Below are 22,183 nucleotides of genomic sequence, written 5' to 3' on the forward strand. Positions count from 1 at the left end.
GTTTAGTGGTTAGGACATTTGCCCAGATTTGATCCTTGCAGGTACAATACCAATAAGTGGGAATAGACCGTACCTCTTGTTGCTCCATGGCGTTAAGGGACCACAAGAACCGGTGTTACTGGTGTGAGAAGTCTCTGAGTGGGTACACAGGTCAAACTGTAGCATGGAATTTCAGTGGTCGAGATCAGGCCTTGGTGCCACCCTGGCCAAGGAAGATATACATTACCCTCACTTCCATGTTTTATTATACAAATGTCACAAATCTGAAACAAGATGATAAACACCATTACATCTCACCTTTGTTTCATTCACCACAATTTTGCTTTAATATTGTCAAAAGCAGTAAGATCATTCTCCCTCATGCAAATACTTTTGAAAAGAGTGAGTTTGGTTTTACTCCGCTTTTAGCAATATTCAAGCAATATCAAGACAGGGGACACCAGAAATGGGCTTCACACATTGTGCCCATGTGGGAATCGAACCCGGGTCTTAGGCGTGGCGAGGCGGACGCTTTAACCACTAGGCTACCCCACCGCCTCTACTTTTGAGAACATAGTTCCTTCATTATGTTTGCTTGGTTGCTGTACGGGTAATTATGTCAGTGTTATGCTATAGTACCCATACTTAGCCCATAAGGCCCTAGTAATCATCTGGTTGTAAAATGTGATATGAAATATTATATCAGATTTATTCCTTCCCATTGTGAAAGGTGCTGTCGTTCTTTGATATATCCCGGGCAGGAAGTATCTCCTTTGTAGAGCAGAAGCATCAAGGCTTGTACAGAACATGACTTACAGTCGGCACCTTCCTGTTACTGGGTTTGATGGCGAGGCTCTTTAGAAGTGGAGCTGAGGAGAATGAGTCTGATGTTTGGTACAGTTGTGGTGCTGGAGGCCGGCTCTCTTTCTAACACTTCCTCCAGGTATAAATACACCTCTGTTCTCTTTGATTGCCAGCCAGGACATTTAGTTTTGGCTGCTCACATGTTGGTTATTGGCCTAGTTACTGGCTGGAGGGAAGATGTAGGTAGTGAAAGGAACGGAAAATGTCAGAGGTGTGCTTGCTGGGAACTTCACAGGAGGAGGAACGAGATATGTTTGGAAAAAAAAACATGCTATGTGAATGGAGTGGTTACTTTAGAAATGTTCTGAAAACAAATTTGAAAGTTAGAGATTTGGAGTAGGTGAAGAAAGAGTGACTTGGTAAATATTGTTTATGACTGTTTGTACTGTTCCTCTGCTGTCTGGGTGAACTGGAAATAGTCCTGGAAACAAGTGATTGATGGAGGAGGAGGAGGAGGAGTTACTCAATCAACCGGATCCTCCCTGAAGCCACTGCTCCCCAGCTTGTTGGATGCCTGTAATGCTGAGGTTGTACATGATGATGGGGGTGCTGTTGTTGACGGAGTCACTGCGATGTTGTACATGATGATGATGGGGTTGTTGTTGTGGGAGTCACTGCGATGTTGTACATGATGATGATGGGGTTGTTGTTGAGGGAGTCACTGCGATGTTGTACATCATGATGATGGGGTTGTTGTTGGAGATGTACATGATGATGGGGTTGTTGTTGAGGAGTCACTGCGATGTTGTACATGATGATGGGGTTGTTGTTGAAGGAGTCACTGCGATGTTGTACATGATGATGATGGGGTTGTTGTTGAAGGAGTCACTGCGATGTTGTACATGATGATGGGGTTGTTGTTGAGGGAGTCACTGCGATGTTGTACATGATGATGATGGAGATGTTGTTGAGGAGTCACCGGAGACATGATGATGATGAAGGAGTCACTGCGATGTTGTACATGATGATGATGGGGTTGTTGTTGAAGGAGTCACTGCGATGTTGTACATGATGATGGGGGTTGTTGTTGAGGGAGTCACTGCGATGTTGTACATGATGATGATGGAGATGTTGTTGATGGGGTTGTTGTTGAGGGAGTCACTGCGATGTTGTACATGATGATGGGGTTGTTGTTGAGGAGTCACTGCGATGTTGTACATGATGATGATGGAGATGTTGTTGAGGAGTCACTGCGATGTTGTACATGATGATGATGGAGATGTTGTTGAGGGAGTCACTGCGATGTTGTACATGATGATGATGGAGATGTTGTTGAGAGGAGTCACTGCGATGTTGTACATGATGATGATGGAGATGTTGTTGAGGGAGTCACTGCGATGTTGTACATGATGATGATGGAGATGTTGTTGAGGGAGTCACTGCGATGTTGTACATGATGATGATGGAGATGTTGTTGAGAGGAGTCACCGCGATGTTGTACATGATGATGATGGAGATGTTGTTGAGGAGTCACTGCGATGTTGTACATGATGATGATGGAGATGTTGTTGTTGTTGGAAGTCACTGCAATGTTGTACATGATGATGATGGAGATGTTGTTGAGGGAGTCACTGCGATGTTATACATGATGATGATGGAGATGTTGTTGAGGAGTCACTGCGATGTTGTACATGATGATGATGGGGTTGTTGTTGAGGGAGTCACTGCAATGTTGTACATGATGATGATGGAGATGTTGTTGACGGAGTCACTGCAATGTTGTACATGATGATGATGGAGATGTTGTTGAGGGAGTCACTGCGATGTTGTACATGATGATGATGGAGATGTTGTTGAGGGAGTCACTGCGATGTTGTACATGATGATGATGGAGATGTTGTTGAGGGAGTCACTGCGATGATGTACATGATGATGGGGTTGCTGTTGAGGGAGTCACTGCAATGTTGTACATGATGATGATGGAGATGCTGTTGAGGGAGTCACTGCGATGTTGTACATGATGATGATGGAGATGTTGTTGAGGGAGTCACTGCGATGTTGTACATGATGATGATGGAGATGTTGTTGAGGGAGTCACTGCGATGTTATACACATGATGATGGGGTTGTTGTTGAGGGAGTCAATGCGATGTTGTACATGATGATGATGGAGATGTTGTTGAGGGAGTCAATGCGATGTTGTACATGATGATGGAGATGCTGTTGAGGGAGTCACTGCATTGTTGTACATGTAGAGGGTGGAGATGTTGTTGAGGGAGTCAATGCGATGTTGTGCATGTAGAGGGTGGATGGGGGTGCTGTTGAGGGAGGACCGCCTGCGTGGTGTAGTGGTTAGAGCGTCTCCCCGGAGAGCGGAAGGTCGCGGGTTCGATCCCCGACTGCATCATACCAAAAGACGTTAAAATATGGTTCTTATTGGTCCCTGACTGGCGTTCGTCATTAATGGGTACAACAAGGACTGGTCGGCTGGAGTCAGTATATTGTATCTGAGTGGGGTATTCATGCTTCACTGCGGCATGGTATCTCTGTGAGCTAGCACTATAAAACCAGCTTAAGTCTGGGCTAGTACAAGCAGCCGCACATACACATACACACGCATGCACGTCGTCATATGAGCGAAATATTCTCAAGCATGACATTAAACCCAATTTCACCTCACCTCACCTGTTGAGGGAGTCACTGCATTGTTGTACATGTAGAGGGTGGGGATGCTGTTGAGGGAGTCACTGCGATGTTATACATCAAGTATCAGATGCTGGTGAAGGTGAAGCAGAGAACAGTCCACCAGGATTCTGTGTGATGGCCAGATGCATTGTGGGTTACCAGGAATTGTGTGTGATGGAGAGCGGGTAATGATCCTGAAAAAAGAGTCAAACTTTCCGACAAACTTCTTAAGCTGTGTGAAGATATAAATGAGAGCTCTCTTTCACATGCTTCCTATATATCTGTTAATGGTGGGTTGAAGATAAAAGCTGTTCTTTGGTCTTTTAGTTTGGAAATGAAATTAAGTGTCTGTAACATTTACACGAGGTCTGCACCTTGGATGTGTCAGCTTATTAGATGAACCCTCGGATAGGACGACTCTCATGTACTGAGTTTGATTAATTGAAGTTTGCGTGGAATTTGTGAAGCCATGCTACTAAATGAACCACCTGCTGTCTTCAAGGAAAAAAGGAAAAAGACATTAACTGTGTTGGGGATGGTGCCGAGATATCAAAAAAAGAATTGAAGAATTCAGGGATGGGTCACATGCTCTCCTGAACTGGAGGAGATTCTCAGTCAAGATGCACCATCGGCTAAATCTACCTAGTTTCACTGCTTGTTTGAATCATTTGGTTTATTGTAACATAAGTAGATGTTGATGGACTGCAAATATTCTTGCCTCAATTTCACAGTTTGAATTCATGTTTTTCCTTTCCCTGTATTGCTGAATCAGCAGGTGTTTGTGTGTAGCAACAGTTCATTGGAGTTACATCCCCTTTATGTGGCAGGATATTATGATGATATATTCGAATCCTGGAGTTACCTGAATGATGTGTAAATGTCTATCATCTGCATCACTTCTCACCTCAAATGAGCTGATACTGTGATATAACTGAAATATCCCCACATCAAGCTGACACACAGTGATATAACTGAAATATCCCCACATCAAACTGACTCCCCATGTCAGGCCCTGTTATAACTGAAATATCCCCATGTCAAGCTGACACACAGTGATATAACTGAAATATCCCCACATCAAACTGACAGGCCCTGTTATAACTGAAATATCCCCACATCAAGCTGACACACAGTGATATAACTGAAATATCCCCACATCAAACTGACAGGCCCTGCTGAGCTGACACACAGTGATATAACTGAAATATCACACAGTGATATAACACATCAAACTGACAGGCCCTGTTATAACTGAAATATCCCCACATCAAGCTGACACACAGTGATATAACTGAAATATCCCCACATCAAACTGACAGGCCCTGTTATAACTGAAATATCCCCACATCAGACACTGGCTGACACACAGTGATATAACTGAAATATCCCCACATCAAACTGACAGGCCCTGATATAACTGAAATATCCCCACATCAAACTGCCAGGCCCTGTTATAACTGAAATATCCCCACATCAAGCTGACACTGGTATAACTATAGCAGTGAACATGTAGCATGACCTCAGCCTGATGATGTACCTGTCGCGTGATGCAAGCCTTTGTGTGGATGTGTTACCTGATCACTGCTCGGATCGGGCCATCTTTGAAACTGTGTCTGAATGCCGTGCTCGCTAATAGACAGGACTACTTGAAAACTGTCTTCACCTGATACTCAGCTCAGTCTACAGGTTCTGAGTTAAGATCTGGACCCACCTTTATACACTTGAGGGAACATGTCTGTGTGCACATCGGAGATTTTGTCAGGAATATGCCTGACTCTGCATAGAACTGATACAATCAGTTCCTGCCTCGAAAATATAACTGATTTTAATTTTTTTATCTAATCTTACACATAATCATTCTCCTTCTGTGTTGGTAGAATTTCACAGTAGTGAACCCTATAGAATCGTTGATCCAGGAGACATTGATATGGGAATGCATTCAACATGGTGCTGAGTAGCCAAATTAGAAGATTCCCTATGCTGTTGTCAGTTGATCAAGAGTCATTGCACAGGATATCAGTTAATTTTAATTGCTTGTAAATCTTAATTACTGCACAGCTCACTCTGTGAAATAAACACCAGGGCGAAATAAACACCAGGGCAAAATAAACACCAGGGCAAAATAAACACCAGGGCGAAATAAACAGCACTTTACTCAATCAACTAGTGATGCTGTGTGAACGTTGCTGTTAGTACACTGCTCATATTATGTATCTGTACCACTGTGGGAATCCAGGTTAGAGTTCCCTGTACATCTTGGTTGGTCCTTGTACTAACAGCATGAAGTGGTGGTGCTCACTATGTCCATCACTAGGTCTCGGGTTCTGTCTTCATTGTTGGAAACCCGTGAAGATCCGGGTTAGAACTGATATTCTTGTCGCAAGAGGCAACTTATTTGGTGGACACATGTCATCGTATCTCAATTGCGTAGATCGATGCTCATACTGTTGATCACTGGATTGTCTGGTCCAGACTCGATTATTTACAGACTGGCACCATATAGCTGGAATATTGCAGAATGCGGCGTAAAACTAAACTCACTCACTCAATTATTGGCAAGTATAACAACACCTCTGTATATGTACCTGTATATGTTGATATAAATATGGAGCATATGCCTTTACCCTGATAAAACATCTGATCGTCTGGACTTCAGTTGGTCGCAGAAAGAGACAAATGAAAGAGTTTCATTGCTGTTTAGTAAAAAATAAATCTGCACAATTTGATACAAGGTAATTGAAAAGATGTCAATAAATCAATCAAGTGGTCCTTGCATAATGACAATAATGACAAAGACAAGATTGAGACAGTGGTAAATCAGCTGTAATGTTCTGTATCCTTAATGCCTGACCGGCTCATTGATTTACAGCCTTGTTAAAGCTTCAGTTGGAGACTGGTGATTGGGATTAGCAGTGAGCTGAGGTGCTCCATGCTGCCAGGCCACATTCTTAATGTGTTGCCTAAACTTAAATGGCTGAAATTAGGCTATAAAATCAATATTTAAAAGGTATTGATTGGAACATGTTATCAAATGTTAATGATCATGAGTCAGTGTCATATGATGTTACTGTCAAGTAGCTTTTGTTATGATTCATAAAATTGATGTTATGAACGTGAGTGATGTGCGATTGCCATTTGAAAATGTCAGGAAGAAAAAAAAAGTTCATTTCAATGCAGGGGTGACCTAGACATCTAAGGTGCCACAATTTGCTGAGTTGCTTCCCTTGGTGGGGTAGCCTAGTGGTTAAAGTGGTCACTCGTCACGTGGTTTGACTCCCCACATGGTTACAATGTGTGAAGCCCATTTCTGGTGTCCCCTACCGTGATATTGCTGGAATATTGCTAAAAGCGTTGTCAAACCATACTTATTCACTTGATATTGCAGGAATATTGCTGAAAGCAGCGGAAAACCATACTTACTCATTCCACAACAATACAACTGTAAACTCTTTCAGAGCAGGACCAGTTCAGTTCTTGAGGCTAGTGTAGACTAATTACTAGTCTCTGAAATGAACATATTTTACTGACAAAAAATTTCATAGTAAAAAAATAAAATATAATGAAAAGGAGCCCTGAGACTTTCTCCTGAAGCTGTGGAAATCTAGACTTGCCACATTTTCTAGACATGCGTGGGCTTTCTTGGATATATTTGCTTCAGGGTCTGTACGAGAGACTAAGGATAGTGCTGAGTGTCCCCATCGCCCACTTCGTTCCCCACCTCTGATTGTGCTCAGCATCTTTCACTAGCCACTCCCTGACTTGGTGCACAGACTCAGTTATTTTAGGGAAGCAATTTCAGATGAAAGAAACTATTTGATTATGACATGTTGAGAGATATGGCTGAAGGTTTAAGAGCTAGGCATGTGTGTTGAGGTATTAGTATATCAGCGTTTTTAAGTGGGGATGATAGTGAAGGTTGAGACTCCACGAGGAACAGTTCCTTCAAGAGTAACAGACCTGTTTTCTTGTGAAACTAAAGGAGATAGTTTGTCTCCTTACACACATGTATTATAGAGCGGCAGTGACTCAACCAGCAGTTGTTTCAATGGAAAGGATTGTTGTTGATGGAGTTTCAATGAAATGGGTTGTTGTGGAAGGAGTTTAGATATGATCTCGAAGTCTGCACTCAATAAGGTCGACATATAGGTTATTAGCAAGTAGATGTTTGAATTTATCTCATATCTCAGTTTGTTTTGACAAAGTGAATGTTTGGTGATAGTCATCGTGATCAGACTGGTGGGGGGTGGGGGGGAATTCAGTGTTTATTTACACAGTCGGAAATAGTTGCGTGGTCAGGCTCCTCCAGATACCCAGACACTTGATGCCTGCTTTTTATGGGTTCAGTTTTGTGGATGTTTTGAAAATCACAGATTTGATGCATCATAATATGTAAATTCAAAGTTGTGGCTGTTCGAGGTTTGGGTCGGAGGTTAACCCTGTTTAGCATTTACAAATTTATGCCTGACCAAAATTATATTTTGTAAGGTAATTTTATATCGATTTGGGCCATTAATTTCTGACTGATTCTTGTGCTTACGTAAACTTTCTGTACAATCACTGTCAGTGCCAATGAATGGATATTTAAAACTATGTGAGATTTATAAGAATTAGTTTTCTGTTCAGAACATCCTTTATAATATGAAATAGATGTTTGAGATGTTCATTTAGTTAATATTTTGTGTGAATAAATGTCGGCAGTTTGTCTCCTGTTGGACCAGACAACCTCATTGCTGATTTCCTTTAGGAATACATGTTGCTCGACCTCAGATGCTGCCCTTCGTAGTCAGTCCACAGGAAGCTACTAGTCAGAGGTCATCATTATTTCAACTTGGTTTTCTGATTTCCTAAGTTTATAAAAGTAAAAGCAACACTGTATATTTATGATTGAGTTTGATACAAGTATGTTGACAATTATACAGACTTACTATAAACAAACCAGTCAAGTTGATATTGAGAGAAACAACAGGATCCAGGCTGGAAATACAACAGAGGCCTTTCTGTCTCTCAGGGAACGAGAGTTCACAGGGGAGGCTACTCTGTTCAAGTGCTTTCTTTTAAGTAGCTGCCATTAGGCTTATGATGAGTTGAGTGGATTTGAATGTTTAGACTCTGCTGTTGAAATGTTTTTAAACAAATTAATTGGACGACCATTTGACCTGCCAGGTTGCCAGACAGTTGGTAATGTCGAAGCACAGTAGGCTACCACAAACAGATAGCAGGGGAGAGTGGGGGCACAGTAGGCTACCACAAACAGATAGCAGGGGAGAGTGGGGGCACAGTAGGCTACCACAAACAGATAGCAGGGGAGAGTGGGGGCACAGTAGGCTACCACAAACAGATAGCAGGGGAGAGTGGGGGCACAGTAGGCTACCACAAACAGATAGCAGGGGAGAGTGGGGGTTCCACAAAGTAAAACTATTTGGCTTAGAGAGGGGTGCAGTGTAATAGTCCTAGTCTCCATTATGTGCCAGAGTCATTCTGGGGTCCCTCAACAGAGATGGGAATAAGAAGGTCCCCTTTACATCTGTTGGTCAATGGGATTTGACGTGAGTCACATAGTTCCCTTTCCATGTGTTTGGTATACAGAGGCCCAAGATTTAATCTGGAGCAGAATAGGTCCCCTGTGCTTCTGTTTGTGGTACAGTGGTTTGAGGATTAATATACTTTTGGGGTTACCGTAATTGGAAAACACCTGCGATCTGCATCAAATGTGGGTTCGTTCCCCTGACCTAAGGCTGGTATTCTAAAATGTATTTCATATATGGCTTAACTCAATTTACCATGGTTGAGTCTTGAAAATACTTGTACAAACTTAGATCAAATTTAACTCCTTTGAAGGAAACTAAATTGAAAAAAACTCAACAGAATTAACAAACCACACTAGCAATCAACATTCACAAAAACTTCCAAGGTCAAATAAGTTTGATGCACAGCAGTGCACATTTACACTGCCATTAAGTATAATCAGTCAATCTCCGCACTGATTCATCAGCATGTGACATTTTCCTTCTGAAACATTAGCTTGCTTTAGTGTATTACATATGCTACAGTGACTTCCAGCAACCAGTGCTGGCAGCTTGGTAAATAATGCAAATTGAATTGCAGACCAGTTTGCATGGCCTAATCGACACACGCATAACGTGGGTCTCGCAGTATAATGAAACCAACTACACAATGTACACTGTGCAAGCTTCATCACACAAATACCAGTGTGAATAATTGTGGCTGCCTTGTTGGTAAATAATGGAAATTGAATCGCATGCGTCTAGCTGTGACCACAACAGAGTAATCAACAGGCGCAAGAACTCGCCTCATCAGTGTATGCTTCAGATTAAATCCTGCATGTCTGGAAGTGAAGGGGAAGCCATCCGACGACCAGAATGCCTCTTTGTTTGTTCTGTGGCCCCTTCTGAAGGTGCTCTAACCTCTAGGGCTTCCATCAAGTGGCCTCTTCGGTAGTAGCTTCTTGTTCTGATGCTGATTGCTTCTGGAGGGGGCTGGCCAAGGATGGAGTCGGAGACGTCTGCTCGTTCTGTTTCTCAATTCGGCACTGTATGTTGGCAATGATTTCACAGGTAGCCGATTTGATGAAACCCCTCCGTCAGCCAATACTGTACTGATAAGCCAGTTTTCTGGTTGTTTAATCACAGAACAGGGTTTTCAGTGTATTATCGTGAATATTGTGAAAAGAGAAATCTTGTCTTTTGCATTCCCATCCTGTTGGAAGGTGATTGAGAAGTCTTACAGTTGGATGTAAATATTGGTGAAAGGTTTATCTCTCGCTGTAGCTCATCGGAGGTACTTCAACATTCAGATTCTTGACTCGGACATTTGAGAAGCAGCAAATGTAATTGTGCAATAATCACATTTGATTCTGAAACCTTGGCAGGGTAGAAAGCTTGACAGGGCCGTGGAATCTAATTATTGGTTTGTCACGAGGAATGCATTGTCTGTCAGTCGAAGAACTGTTGAGAGAAGCAGAGACGATCACACAGCAGCATGCATCGAGCAGAACTCGGCAACGTGCAGACGGCCATCACGACCACATTGTCTGTTCGCTCTGTATCTACTGAGCCAATATTTCCGGAAGATGAAGATGTCCATCATCTCAAGCCCTAACATTTGTGTTCCCCAAACCAGCTTTGATGTATTGTGTGAATATAATGACTCAAAAAGGGGAAGACAAAAATCCTATTTAGTACTCGCCATCTCCTGATGGAGTTGTCTGATGGGTTAGCAGAAAGGCACGACACAAATTGATTCAACCTTTCTGAGCTCTGGTAGCCTTCCATATTTGTTTACAGTGAAATGACCATGACATTTCCGCAGTTGTCTCCTTTGTCCAGGGACACATGAGGCGTGATCTACTTACAATGAGTTGTAGGGAACTAGTGTCCTGGGACAAGACACGGACATAGAAAGGCTCATTCTTTTTCAGTCATTCTTTTGTATCTGTTTTACATGTGTAATTACATGTTAACAAATGAGAAAACTCTACACAGCTTTTTACCTAAACTGAATTTACAGTGAAGAAAAAGACCAGTTAATGGCTTCCTTTCTGATATTCTGTGATTCTTTAAGATGTTTTCTATGAAGGTGCCACACTGTAGAGATATTGAAAAAAATGAAAATAAAACTTTAAAATGTGCCTTCATCAAACTGTTTGGTGAGGCAGTACCATTATGGCATAGATATACCAAAGTTATAGTATTCTTGTCATGTCATAGGCTTCCAGATAGTTAAGTCATGTCTTAGATTAATGTGACTTTTCATTTACCTGAAGCATACCACGTGAGTGATTACCTTTCTGAATCAGCAAGAGGATGAACTGTAGATGGCCTAGTCTAGCAGCCTTGGTAAGGGTTTGAATGAGAGGCTGGAGGACTGCACCGAAGTAATGGCACCTTACTGGAGCTCTGATGATCTAACCATGTGGTAGGTGAGGGGTTGCCTTGCCTCCTTCATCAAGTGAACAGTAGCGATCTACATCCCACGTGCAGGACCGAGAGAAAGCATATTTCACAGACAGGGGAACTAATAATATTGCCCACTGATGCAAACGGCTCGGTTATAAAGTTGTAGATTTGCCGCAGTTTCTCCAACAAGCATTCATCATTTCTGGCAGATGAAACATTTTTCAGTATCATTGTGAAGGTTGTGAGTTTGATGAAGTGGAGTTTTAAGTTCTTGTAGCATATTGTGGCCAAAAAAATTATGAAGCATTTTTCATGATATTTCGAAAAATATATTTGATTACGTAACATTAAGTTTATTGTTGCAAATTGAAATATATGTTTGAAATATTTATGTAGGGTTATGCTGTTTCAAGAGCACCTGATATGGCGCCATGTCAGCGGTGAGCCTGGAGTATGTAAGACTGTACTTCATCCATACTATTAGTGTAGGTGATGACGTTGAACATGGAACTTGTTCAATACTCACTGGATCCAAATCTGTTGTTTGCAAAGGGCTGTTGTCATGGAAACAGCATAAAGCACAAAAATGGCAATGTTCAAATGGACAGAATTCTCTGGGCATGGCTGTTTTGTAGTAGGGATGTGTATAGGGTTTTGAACTAAGTCACTCTGGCCAGCAAATTGAATTTTATTTTATTTTGTTCAAAATAGAATTTTTGAAGTTTTTATTTTTCCCTTGAAGTGTATTTTGACATTGTATTTGAGATTGCAATAATATTTTCCTAAGCAATGCAATAACCTGAAACTAAGCCTTTTCCTGTTTATTGATTCAGTTGTCAGTAAAGTATAAGTTACCAAAGTGTATTAAAGGTGTGTCTCCAAAGTTACCACTTGCCATAAACTTAGGTATTGGTAACATATGACATGACAGATTTACAACACAGAAAGATGATGAAAGACCCTGACATTCATCTTGTGTGTATTCCTTTTTTGAAACTTTTTGATGTTCAGGAAGTGTTCAGACGTGTTTGTTGGATATGAAGACAAACACGTGACTAACATGTGACACACATGTGACAAACATATGACATACTGGCGGAGCAAGGGTCTTAGCCATGTGGGGCCTGAGTTCAGCATGCAAGATGTGTGTAGTTGTCAGGCAAGCACTACACGGATCGCGACATGATTTGTTGTGCTTTTGGTGGGGCGCTCTTAGATTAATTACGGCAACCTGTTTGGCAAACAGACCACATCCATCCCTGGCGTGTGGCTGGAGCAGCAGTCTGTTCTGTCTGAAGAACACTGCAGGATATGGCAGTCTTGTTTGGCCAGGCAGTGATCAAATTAAAACTCCAGCGTTATACCAAATGTGCAGTGTCTTGGCTAAGTTCCTTAACACGAAGCTTGAAATTGTCCATTATGTGTGAGGGTTCTGGTTTCAAGGCAAATTTACATTGTGTTTGTCTGAGAAGTTGGTCTTGACATTTTGATAGATCTGTTTTTGTTGGTGATCATGTGATCAGATTTCATATTGTCCTCGTCTTATTGGGTATTTGTGGTAATACAGCCATTTGATTGGATGAGAGAAGTTATGTCATGTTGGATAAAACTTTCTTCAAGGTGTAAAGTTGTTAGAGAGTATTTCATGGAAATAATCACATATTATTAGTGATAAAACTTGATAATTGTTTGGAAGGAGATGTGTCTGCCTGTTAGATGTGACTTGTTGTGGAGCTCTGTTATTTTGTTAGGCCATTTGACAATCCCAGGATGGATAGATGCGCCAGAAAAGGGCCGATTGTAAGAATAACCAGTGACTCGGTGATGCTTCGGTGTCATCATCTCCCATGGCATCGATGGTTGCTTGCACTATCACTGGATTGTCTGGTCCAGATTGGATACAGCCTAGCCATAGTCACATGGCTATCAAACAAAACAACAAAGTTGTTGTTAGATGTGTCTGCACTCTAGTCTGCAATAGGAGGCATGTTGTACCTCAATGTTCTGTGTTGCTCCAGGCTTCTTTCCCCCTTGTAGCAGATCGTTGTAATTCATCTTCGCATATAGCAGCGGATAACTTTCCTCTGGTACAGATGACCATATTGTGGCCTGTTTGTCTCAACCACTTAGAAAACCCTCAAAAAAATATTCTTTAAGAGGCAATATTTAGAGCAATGATAAAGTTTACAGCCTCAAATCAAATAAGAGAAGCAGTTGATGTCAGTCATCAGGGTGTGAAACTAACTCGCAGCCTGCTACGGTGTCGACAGTCAATCACATCTGTCAAACTAACACCAGGTTGAAATTCATGTGTGTTTGACATTTGAAATGAACACAAATTTAAGAACGTCATGTAATGGATGAGGACAAAGTGGTTAAAAATGGTTTCGCTCCACCTGCAGGAGAAGAGGATGTTTTCATTGCCAGTGACGCCATTACTTGCTTCCAGTGTGGTTCTGCTATGTGGCCATTTGTGTCCTCAGAAAACAGACTTGTAAAAACATGTGTAATTATTTAGGAGAAGGAACTCCCTCAAGGGCTCGTTCCGACTCAGGTTTGACTGATAGTCAATGTAAATTTCTAATGATTTTACTGTTTTTTCTTTGCAGGAATCTAAGTCACAACCAAATAACAATAATTGAACCTGGGGCCTTTGCCGGACTGGAGAGTTTGCGCCGATTGTAAGTACCGAGCAATTATGTAGATGATGCATGTGTAGAATTAGCTGGCGAGAAGTGATGCTTACCGTTGGTTTTAATGTATCCCTCCACCACTGTTTATGCTGCTCCATTTGAAGAAATTGCCAAGCAATTCAATCTCATCCACAAGCTGCCATACCATTAATTTTCAAATAACATCAATCATAGTTAATTAATCTATAATCAATATTGCGTTTAACATGTATAAAAATACTTATGTTCAGCCCCTAGTGTCCATAGTGTGTGTTTGTCAGGGTGAGGACAGAACTGGCCTTTCTGGCTTGTTGGGTGTAGGTTGGGGACATCAGAGTATGGAGGGACTGGATGTAGGTTGGGGACATCAGAGTATGGAGGGACTGGATGTAGATTTGGGGACATCAGAGTATGGAGGGACTGGATGCAGATTTGGGGACATCAGAGTATGGAGGGACTGGATGCAGATTTGGGGACATCAGAGTATGGAGGGACTGGATGCAGATTTGGGGACATCAGAGTATGGAGGGACTGGATGCAGATTTGGGGACATCAGAGTATGGCGGGACTGGATGCAGATTTGGGGACATCAGAGTATGGAAGGACTGGATGCAGACTTGGGGACATCAGAGTATGCCGGGACTGGATGCAGATTTGGGGACATCAGAGTATGGAAGGACTGGATGCAGAGGGACTGGATGGAAGGACTGGATGATTTGGGGACATCAGAGTATGGAGGGACTGGATGCCGATTTGGGGACATCAGAGTATGGAGGGACTGGATGCCGATTTGGGGACATCAGAGTATGGAGGGACTGGATGCAGATTTGGGGACATCAGAGTATGGAGGGACTGGATGTAGTTGGGGACATCAGAGTATGGAGGGACTGGATGTAGTTGGGGACATCAGAGTATGGAGGGACTAGATGCAGATTTGTGGACATCAGAGTATGGAAGGACTGGATGTAGGTTGGGGACATCAGAGTATGGCCGGACTGGATGTAGATTGGGGACAGATAAATATTACTTCAACAAATAAAAGAATTTTTTATTAAATGTTTTCACTAACTTTTTGTTCCTTTTGAAACATATGACATAGTTAATGAAAGTCAAGACAGGTGCTTGTAGGCTGTCTAAATCATGGGAAATATTTCTGTTCTTACCTCTGTTCTTATTGAATACCGTGTACGGGACTGTGAGCTGACACAGTCTGTGATGACTGAAATATAGCTCACAACTGAATTGGACTTGGATTTATCTGTGTATGGCGATGTATTGTTTCGGGTTATGTACCTCAGGTGTTGCACAGTCCTGTGAGGCTCTCCCAAGTTTTTCTGTTTCCCATCTCCAGATACCCTGAATTTTCAGTCTCATTTGAAAAAATAGAAATTTCATTGCTCAGTTTCCTGCCATTTGGAATTGCGTGCACTGATATGATACAAGATATACACTTATCCTTGCCCACTCATGAAAGAACCAGGTCAGCTTAGTCTTTCATCTTCCACATTTATTAGAAAATTATTTCGAATCAAACGACTCAATCTTCATCATAAATTAATTAAATGACTATTACGAAGTGATATGAATTTTAAATTAAAAATAATTAAGCTATCCTATAAGATATATTAGCTTTTTATATCAACAGTCAGGTTTTACCCGTAGATGTGATGTTTGACGGGGATTTTAGTGACTTTCAACATCATTTTTATTGTGTCTAACAGATTGTAAAACAAAATACATTTCTTGCCACAAAAGTGTTGATGTATCATAAAGCATTATTTACTTACTCACTCTTAATTTTAATGTTTAAACAAATATGGAATGATTATTAAAAAAACAGTTTATATATTTTGTTCATTTTCATGTATTAGTTAACCTTTTTGTTAGTTAAGGTTGGCGACGAGAAACATAAAAAATACAGTTAACCTGATTGTGTGGTTGAATGGTGGTGGTCAGCACCGTCCTCGTCCTTGCTTCAATAGGCTAATTTTGGTCAAGGCAAACATTTGTGTTATTTATGACTTCAGGAGTGATGCAGTAAAACAACTGAAGTACTACTGTATAAAGCAGCATTCTTTCTCACTCACTCACTCACTCACTCACTCACTGACACACACAACAACTGAAGTACTACTGTAAGAAGCAGCATTCTCACTCACTCACTGACACAAACAACTGAAGTACTACTGTATGAAGCAGCATTCTCACTCACTCACTCACTGACACAAACAACTGAAGTACTACTGTAAGAAGCAGCATTCTCACTCACTCACTGACACAAACAACTGAAGTGCTACTGTATGAAGCAGCATTCTCACTCACTCACTGACACAAACAACTGAAGTACTACTGTATGAAGCAGCATTCTCACTCACTCACTCACTGACACAAACAACTGAAGTACTACTGTATGAAGCAGCATTCTCACTCACTCACTCACATACTCACTGACACAAACAACTGAAGTACTACTGTATGAAGCAGCATTCTCACTCACTCACTCAGTGACACAAACAACTGAAGTACTACTGTATGAAGCAGCATTCTCACTCACTCACTCACGCATTCTCACTCACTGACACAAACAACTGAAGTACTACTCACTGACAGCAAACAACTGTACTAGTACTGTAAGCAGCATTCTCACTCACTCACTCACTCACTGACACAAACAACTGAAGTACTACTGTAAGAAGCAGCATTCTCACTCACTCACTCACTGACACAAACAACTGAAGTACTACTGTATGAAGCAGCATTCTCACTCACTCACTCACTGACACAACAACAACTTATGAAGCAGCATTCTCACTACACACTGAAGCAGCATTCTCACTCACCACTCACTCACTCACTGACAAACAACTGAAGTACTACTGTATGAAGCAGCATTCTCACTCACTCACTCACTGACACAAACAACTGAAGTACTACTGTATGAAGCAGCATTCTCACTCACTCACTGACACAAACAACTGAAGTACTACTGTATGAAGCAGCATTCTCACTCACTCACTCACTCACTCACTGACACAAACAACTGAAATACCACTGTATGAAGACCGCCTCCGTGGTGTAGTGGTTAGAGTGTCCGCCCGGAGAGCGGAGGGTCGCGGGTTTGATCCCCGACCGCGTCATACCAAAAAGAGGTTAAAATATGGTACTTGTTGGTCCCTGCCTGGCGCTCGGCATTAATGAGTGCAACAAGGACTGGTCGTCTCGGAGTCAGTATAATGTGTCTGAGTGGGGTATTCGTGCTTCACTGCGGCATGGTATCTCAGTGGGCTAGCACTATAAAACCAGCTTAAGTCTGGGCTAGTACAAGCAGCCGCACATACACATACACACGCATGCACGTCGTCATATGAGCGAAATATTCTCAAGCACGACGTTAAACCCAATTTCACCTCACCTCACCTACTGTATGAAGCAGCATTCTCACTCACTCACCCACTCACTCACTCACTCACTTCTCACTCACTCACTCACTCACTCACTCACTCACTCACTATGTAATATAGTATGGTGATCCGCACAACCAAAGTAGAGTCAGTTGTGATTGTAAATCAGTTTATTTGCGTTCCTGCGGTCAGACACATGACGCTGCACACCATTTCTTACGTCCTTCTCATGAACAAATTCTGAAAACAAGTCCTAAATAGAATGATTTACATTCTTTGCATGTGTGAGAAAAAAAATTGGTCAATGAAATATTCACTACTGACAAAATTAGCCGTCTGTCCAACAGTTGAAGTGGGGTCTTTAATGGCTGTGTGATGGGATAAGACTGCGTAGACTCGGAGAATGTAGGATGTTTTGTGGAAGGCCCCCAGCAGAGACTTGTATGAACAGGCGATACATATCTTGTGGAAATCAGTTGGATATGTTGCCGCCTCCTTCTCCAAGTCTGTGAAGTCCTTCAGTCACATGACCACATGGCGAGTAGGCATCAATAGGTGACGGAAACGACTTCCAGACTATTGCACCTGTCTACGTTAGGCACAGTTGTCTAGGTCAAAAAGTATATTTGGAAAAACGTCTTGCTAAGTAAGAAACATTTGGCAGCAGCCAGCTGCCGAGGAAGAACAGATAATTACACTGTTGCTGGCGAGGACTGGATGTTCTTAATAATGAAACCTGATCAATATGTTTGTTTAATGCTCACCGTTAGGAACATGGGAGTTAAGCATGGAAGTTAGACGCTTGGGTCATGTTTAGAACTTCTGTGATTAAATTTTATGAACTTTACATCACATATGAAAACATTTCAGATGAAGATAGGCTTTTGTATAAATATCATGGCATGGAGTTAGGAACAGGGCAGGCTTATGGTCTGATTTTTTGTTCACCCCAAGATCTTTTTCCGCAAAGTTATCTTAGCCATGAGATGATTGTAACTCGCACACTTCAACAGGCTCAGGGGTTTTCTTGTGGAGGAGGAGCCAGGAGCTGCTTGATATGATGTTGTGGTGGAGGAGGAGCCAGGAGATGCTTGATATGATGTTGTGGTGGAGGAGGAGCCAGGAGATGCTTGATATGATGTTGTGGTGGAGGAGGAGCCAGGAGATGCTTGATATGATGTTGTGGTGGAGGAGGAGCCAGGAGATGCTTGATATGATGTTGTGGTGGAGGAGGAGCCAGGAGATGTTGCTTGATATGATGTTGTGGTGGAGGAGGAGCCAGGAGATGCTTGATATGATGTTGCTTGATATGATGTTGTGGTGGAGGAGGAGCCAGGAGATGCTTGATATGATGTTGTGGTGGAGGAGGAGCCAGGATGCTTGATATGATGTTGTGGTGGATGGAGCCTTGATATGATGTTGTGGTGGAGGAGGAGCCAGGATATGCTTGATATGATGTTGTGGTGGAGGAGGAGCCAGGAGATGCTTGATATGATGTTGTGGTGGAGGAGGAGCCAGGAGATGCTTGATATGATGTTGTGGTGGAGGAGGAGCCAGCCATATGCTTGATATGATGTTGTGGTGGAGGAGGAGCCAGGATATGCTTGATATGATGTTGTGGTGGAGGAGGAGCCAGGATATGCTTGATATGATGTTGTGGTGGAGGAGGAGCCAGGATATGCTTGATATGATGTTGTGGTGGAGGAGGAGCCAGGAGATGCTTGATATGATGTTGTGGTGGAGGAGGAGCCAGGCCAGGATATGCTTGCTTGATATGATGTTGTGGTGGAGGAGGAGCCAGGATATGCTTGATATGATGTTGTGGTGGAGGAGGAGAGGAGCCAGGAGATGCTTGATATGATGTTGTGGTGGAGGAGGAGCCAGGAGATGCTTGATATGATGTTGTGGTGGAGGAGGAGCCAGGATATGCTTGATATGATGTTGTGGTGGAGGAGGAGCCAGGAGATGCTTGATATGATGTTGTGGTGGAGGAGGAGCCAGGAGCTGCTTGATATGATGTTGTGGTGGAGGAGGAGCCAGGAGATGCTTGATATGATGTTGTGGATACCTGTGATAATAAACCAGCAGGATGTATTCTGTCATATTGAAACAAATTCTGAGCTGGTGGCCATGAAGACTGGTCAGTGAGGGTCAGCTGTGGTGATACATATGCATGTGTCCAATAACCCTCAGAAATGAGGTATTGTAACACATGATCTCCATTAAGTGAGGGTTTGGGGGTTTTCTGAGGCGGTTGATACTAGAGTGAGTGAGTGAGTTTAGTTTTACACCAAACTCAGCAATATTCTGGCTATATTGCAGCAGTCTGTAAATAATCCTAGACAATCCAGTGATCAACAGCATGAGCATCGATCTACGCAATTGGGATACAATGATCTGTGTCAACCCAAAGACATGTAAACCTCTTAAGACAAGCATGGATTACTGAAGATCAATTCTAACCCGGATCTTCTGTGTCCGTAGACACTAGAACCCAAAGTAAGAGCTGAATTGTAAATTCAGTGAACTTTCCAGACAAGTCCGTAATAAACTAACCTTGGATTTTTCATTGCATGTGTAAATGGGAGTTTTGATCAAGGAACTTGGCTGCAAAGTTAGAAAATGGTTCAAGTTTTTAAATTGGTAGCACAAGACAATGAGCCATTTGGGGCAGTACAGAGACAATGTCTGCTCTTCATCAGTGTAAATGGCTGAAACACTTCAACATTTCATCAACTCAAATGGCTGATAGACTTCATGAATTACCCAGTGACTAGACGTCTACTAGTTCTTAGTCAATGGAATGACCTTTTCAGACATATTTCCTGGGAGAAGCAACTTGTGTGCCAGTTGGTGAAAACACTTGGTGCGGAGAATGATAGCAACAATATCGTCGCCCTCCTTCAACTGACCAGGAAACACAAGGCAAATATTTAAACTGCAGTTTACTGGTGCGGTTGTGCTGGACAAGTGTTGCTGTAGACTTGTTGTGTGTCAGAAGGACAAGTCGTTCTGGCTCCTGAAGCTGGTGATCAGCAAGTCCTGGCCAGCAGTACACCAGTCTCATGTGACAGTATAATGTCTCCTCAGATTTATGTTTGTTCTTGATTCTTGATACTTGATGTTATGATGTCTATGTTTTACGAGGCAACAGTTTCCTAGTGCTGCATCTGAGTTGATGTGTCATGATGCAGCTGAGCCTGAAGGCTTTCTGTACAAACTGTTTCTCAACACTTGTCAAGAGAAGCTGGCCAGGTTTTCAAACCATAAACTGTATATTTCTGTCGCACATCTTTGTGAATCGAATTTCAGTTTTGATTGTCAGGTAGACACATGCTTGTATCTATTTCTGGATTAGTACATGTAAAGGTGAACTAGATAGGTGTTCTTGAAGTAAATTATGACCAGACTTAGGATGGTTGTGTTGTCCTGTTGCCAGTATGAACAAACATAACATGACAAGGTGGTCTGCGGAACCTCAACTGCCCTTTGTTATGACGGGATCTGTAGTGGGCTTGAATCCCAGATTCACTCCACATCATGGGTTTGTCAGTGAAGTATCATTGTTCAGGCTACCAAAGAAAACTTTCCCACTGTGCAGAAAAGTTCACATTAATCATGGAAATAGCAACATAAACATATTACCTCGTTACTGAAACAGTAAAAACAGCAACGAAAGATTATGAAACTGCAAGATTTTTATATCAGGGAACTTTGACCTCTACTGTACATGTGCGCTTCTTTCAAATTTCCGAGCAGCCATGAATCGCCTCGCATGGAAAAAGTATTGAAAATGTCGAAATAATTGCTGTGAATCATTTCATACGAATTGAAAATAAACTAAACAAGTTTGCACACAAGTATCATGATGATAAATGCCAAATAACACAACAGAAATACTTTAAAAAGGGAATGTAACTTTTGTCCAAGCTGGAAAATGTCAACATGCGGTCGAGACTTCCTCTTCCATGTGCGCATGCACAAAATCGAAGTTGCAGACGCTTTGTTTTTTTATGCAGGTTTCGCGATTTAAGGTTGCCGTTTTTACTGTTTCAGTAGCAAGGTATTATGTTTATGTTGCTATTTCCACGATTAATGTGGGCTTTTCTGTGTTTTTCTGCACAGTGGAAAAGTTTTCTTTGGTAGGCCTGATTGTTGGTGGATTTCAGTTATAGATTCTGCTAGTGTGGTACACTGTGTATGAGGATCTATTCTGCTAGTGTGGTACACTGTGTGACGATCTATTCTGCTAGTGTGGTACACTGGGTGTGACGATCTATTCTGCTAGTGTGGTACACTGTGTGTGACAATCTATTCTGCTAGTGTGGTACACTGTGTGTGACGATCTATTCTGCTAGTGTGGTACACTGTGTGTGACGATCTATTCTGCTAGTGTGGTACACTGTGTGTGTGATCTATTCTGCTAGTGTGGTACACTGTGTGTGGCGATCTATTCTGCTAGTGTGGTACACTGTGTGTGGTGATCTATTCTGCTAGTGTTGTACACTGTGTGTGGCGATCTATTCTAGTGTGGTACACTGTGTGAGGATCTGTTCTGCTATTGTGGTACACTGTGTGTGGCGATCTATTCTGCTCGTGTGGTACACTGTGTGAGGATCTATTCTGCTAGTGTGGTACACTGTGTGAGGATCTATTCTGCTAGTGTGGTACACTGTGTGTGGCGATCTATTCTGCTAGTGTGGTACACTGTGTATGAGGATCTATTT

General features: G+C 42.1%; 1 protein-coding gene across 1 annotated transcript in view; it reads left to right on the plus strand.

Annotated features, from left to right (window-relative positions):
• The window catches only part of LOC124288437 (adhesion G protein-coupled receptor A3-like), a 121,003-nt gene that overhangs the window by 65,204 nt on the left and 33,616 nt on the right, over window positions 1-22,183 (plus strand). Inside the window, 1 exon segment of the mRNA XM_046724955.1 lies at window positions 13,993-14,064. Coding sequence (XP_046580911.1) covers window positions 13,993-14,064 — 72 coding nt within the window.

This window comes from Haliotis rubra, unplaced genomic scaffold (genome assembly GCF_003918875.1).
Source record: "Haliotis rubra isolate DU_JTF1 unplaced genomic scaffold, ASM391887v1 Scf418, whole genome shotgun sequence".
NCBI lineage: Eukaryota > Metazoa > Mollusca > Gastropoda > Lepetellida > Haliotidae > Haliotis > Haliotis rubra.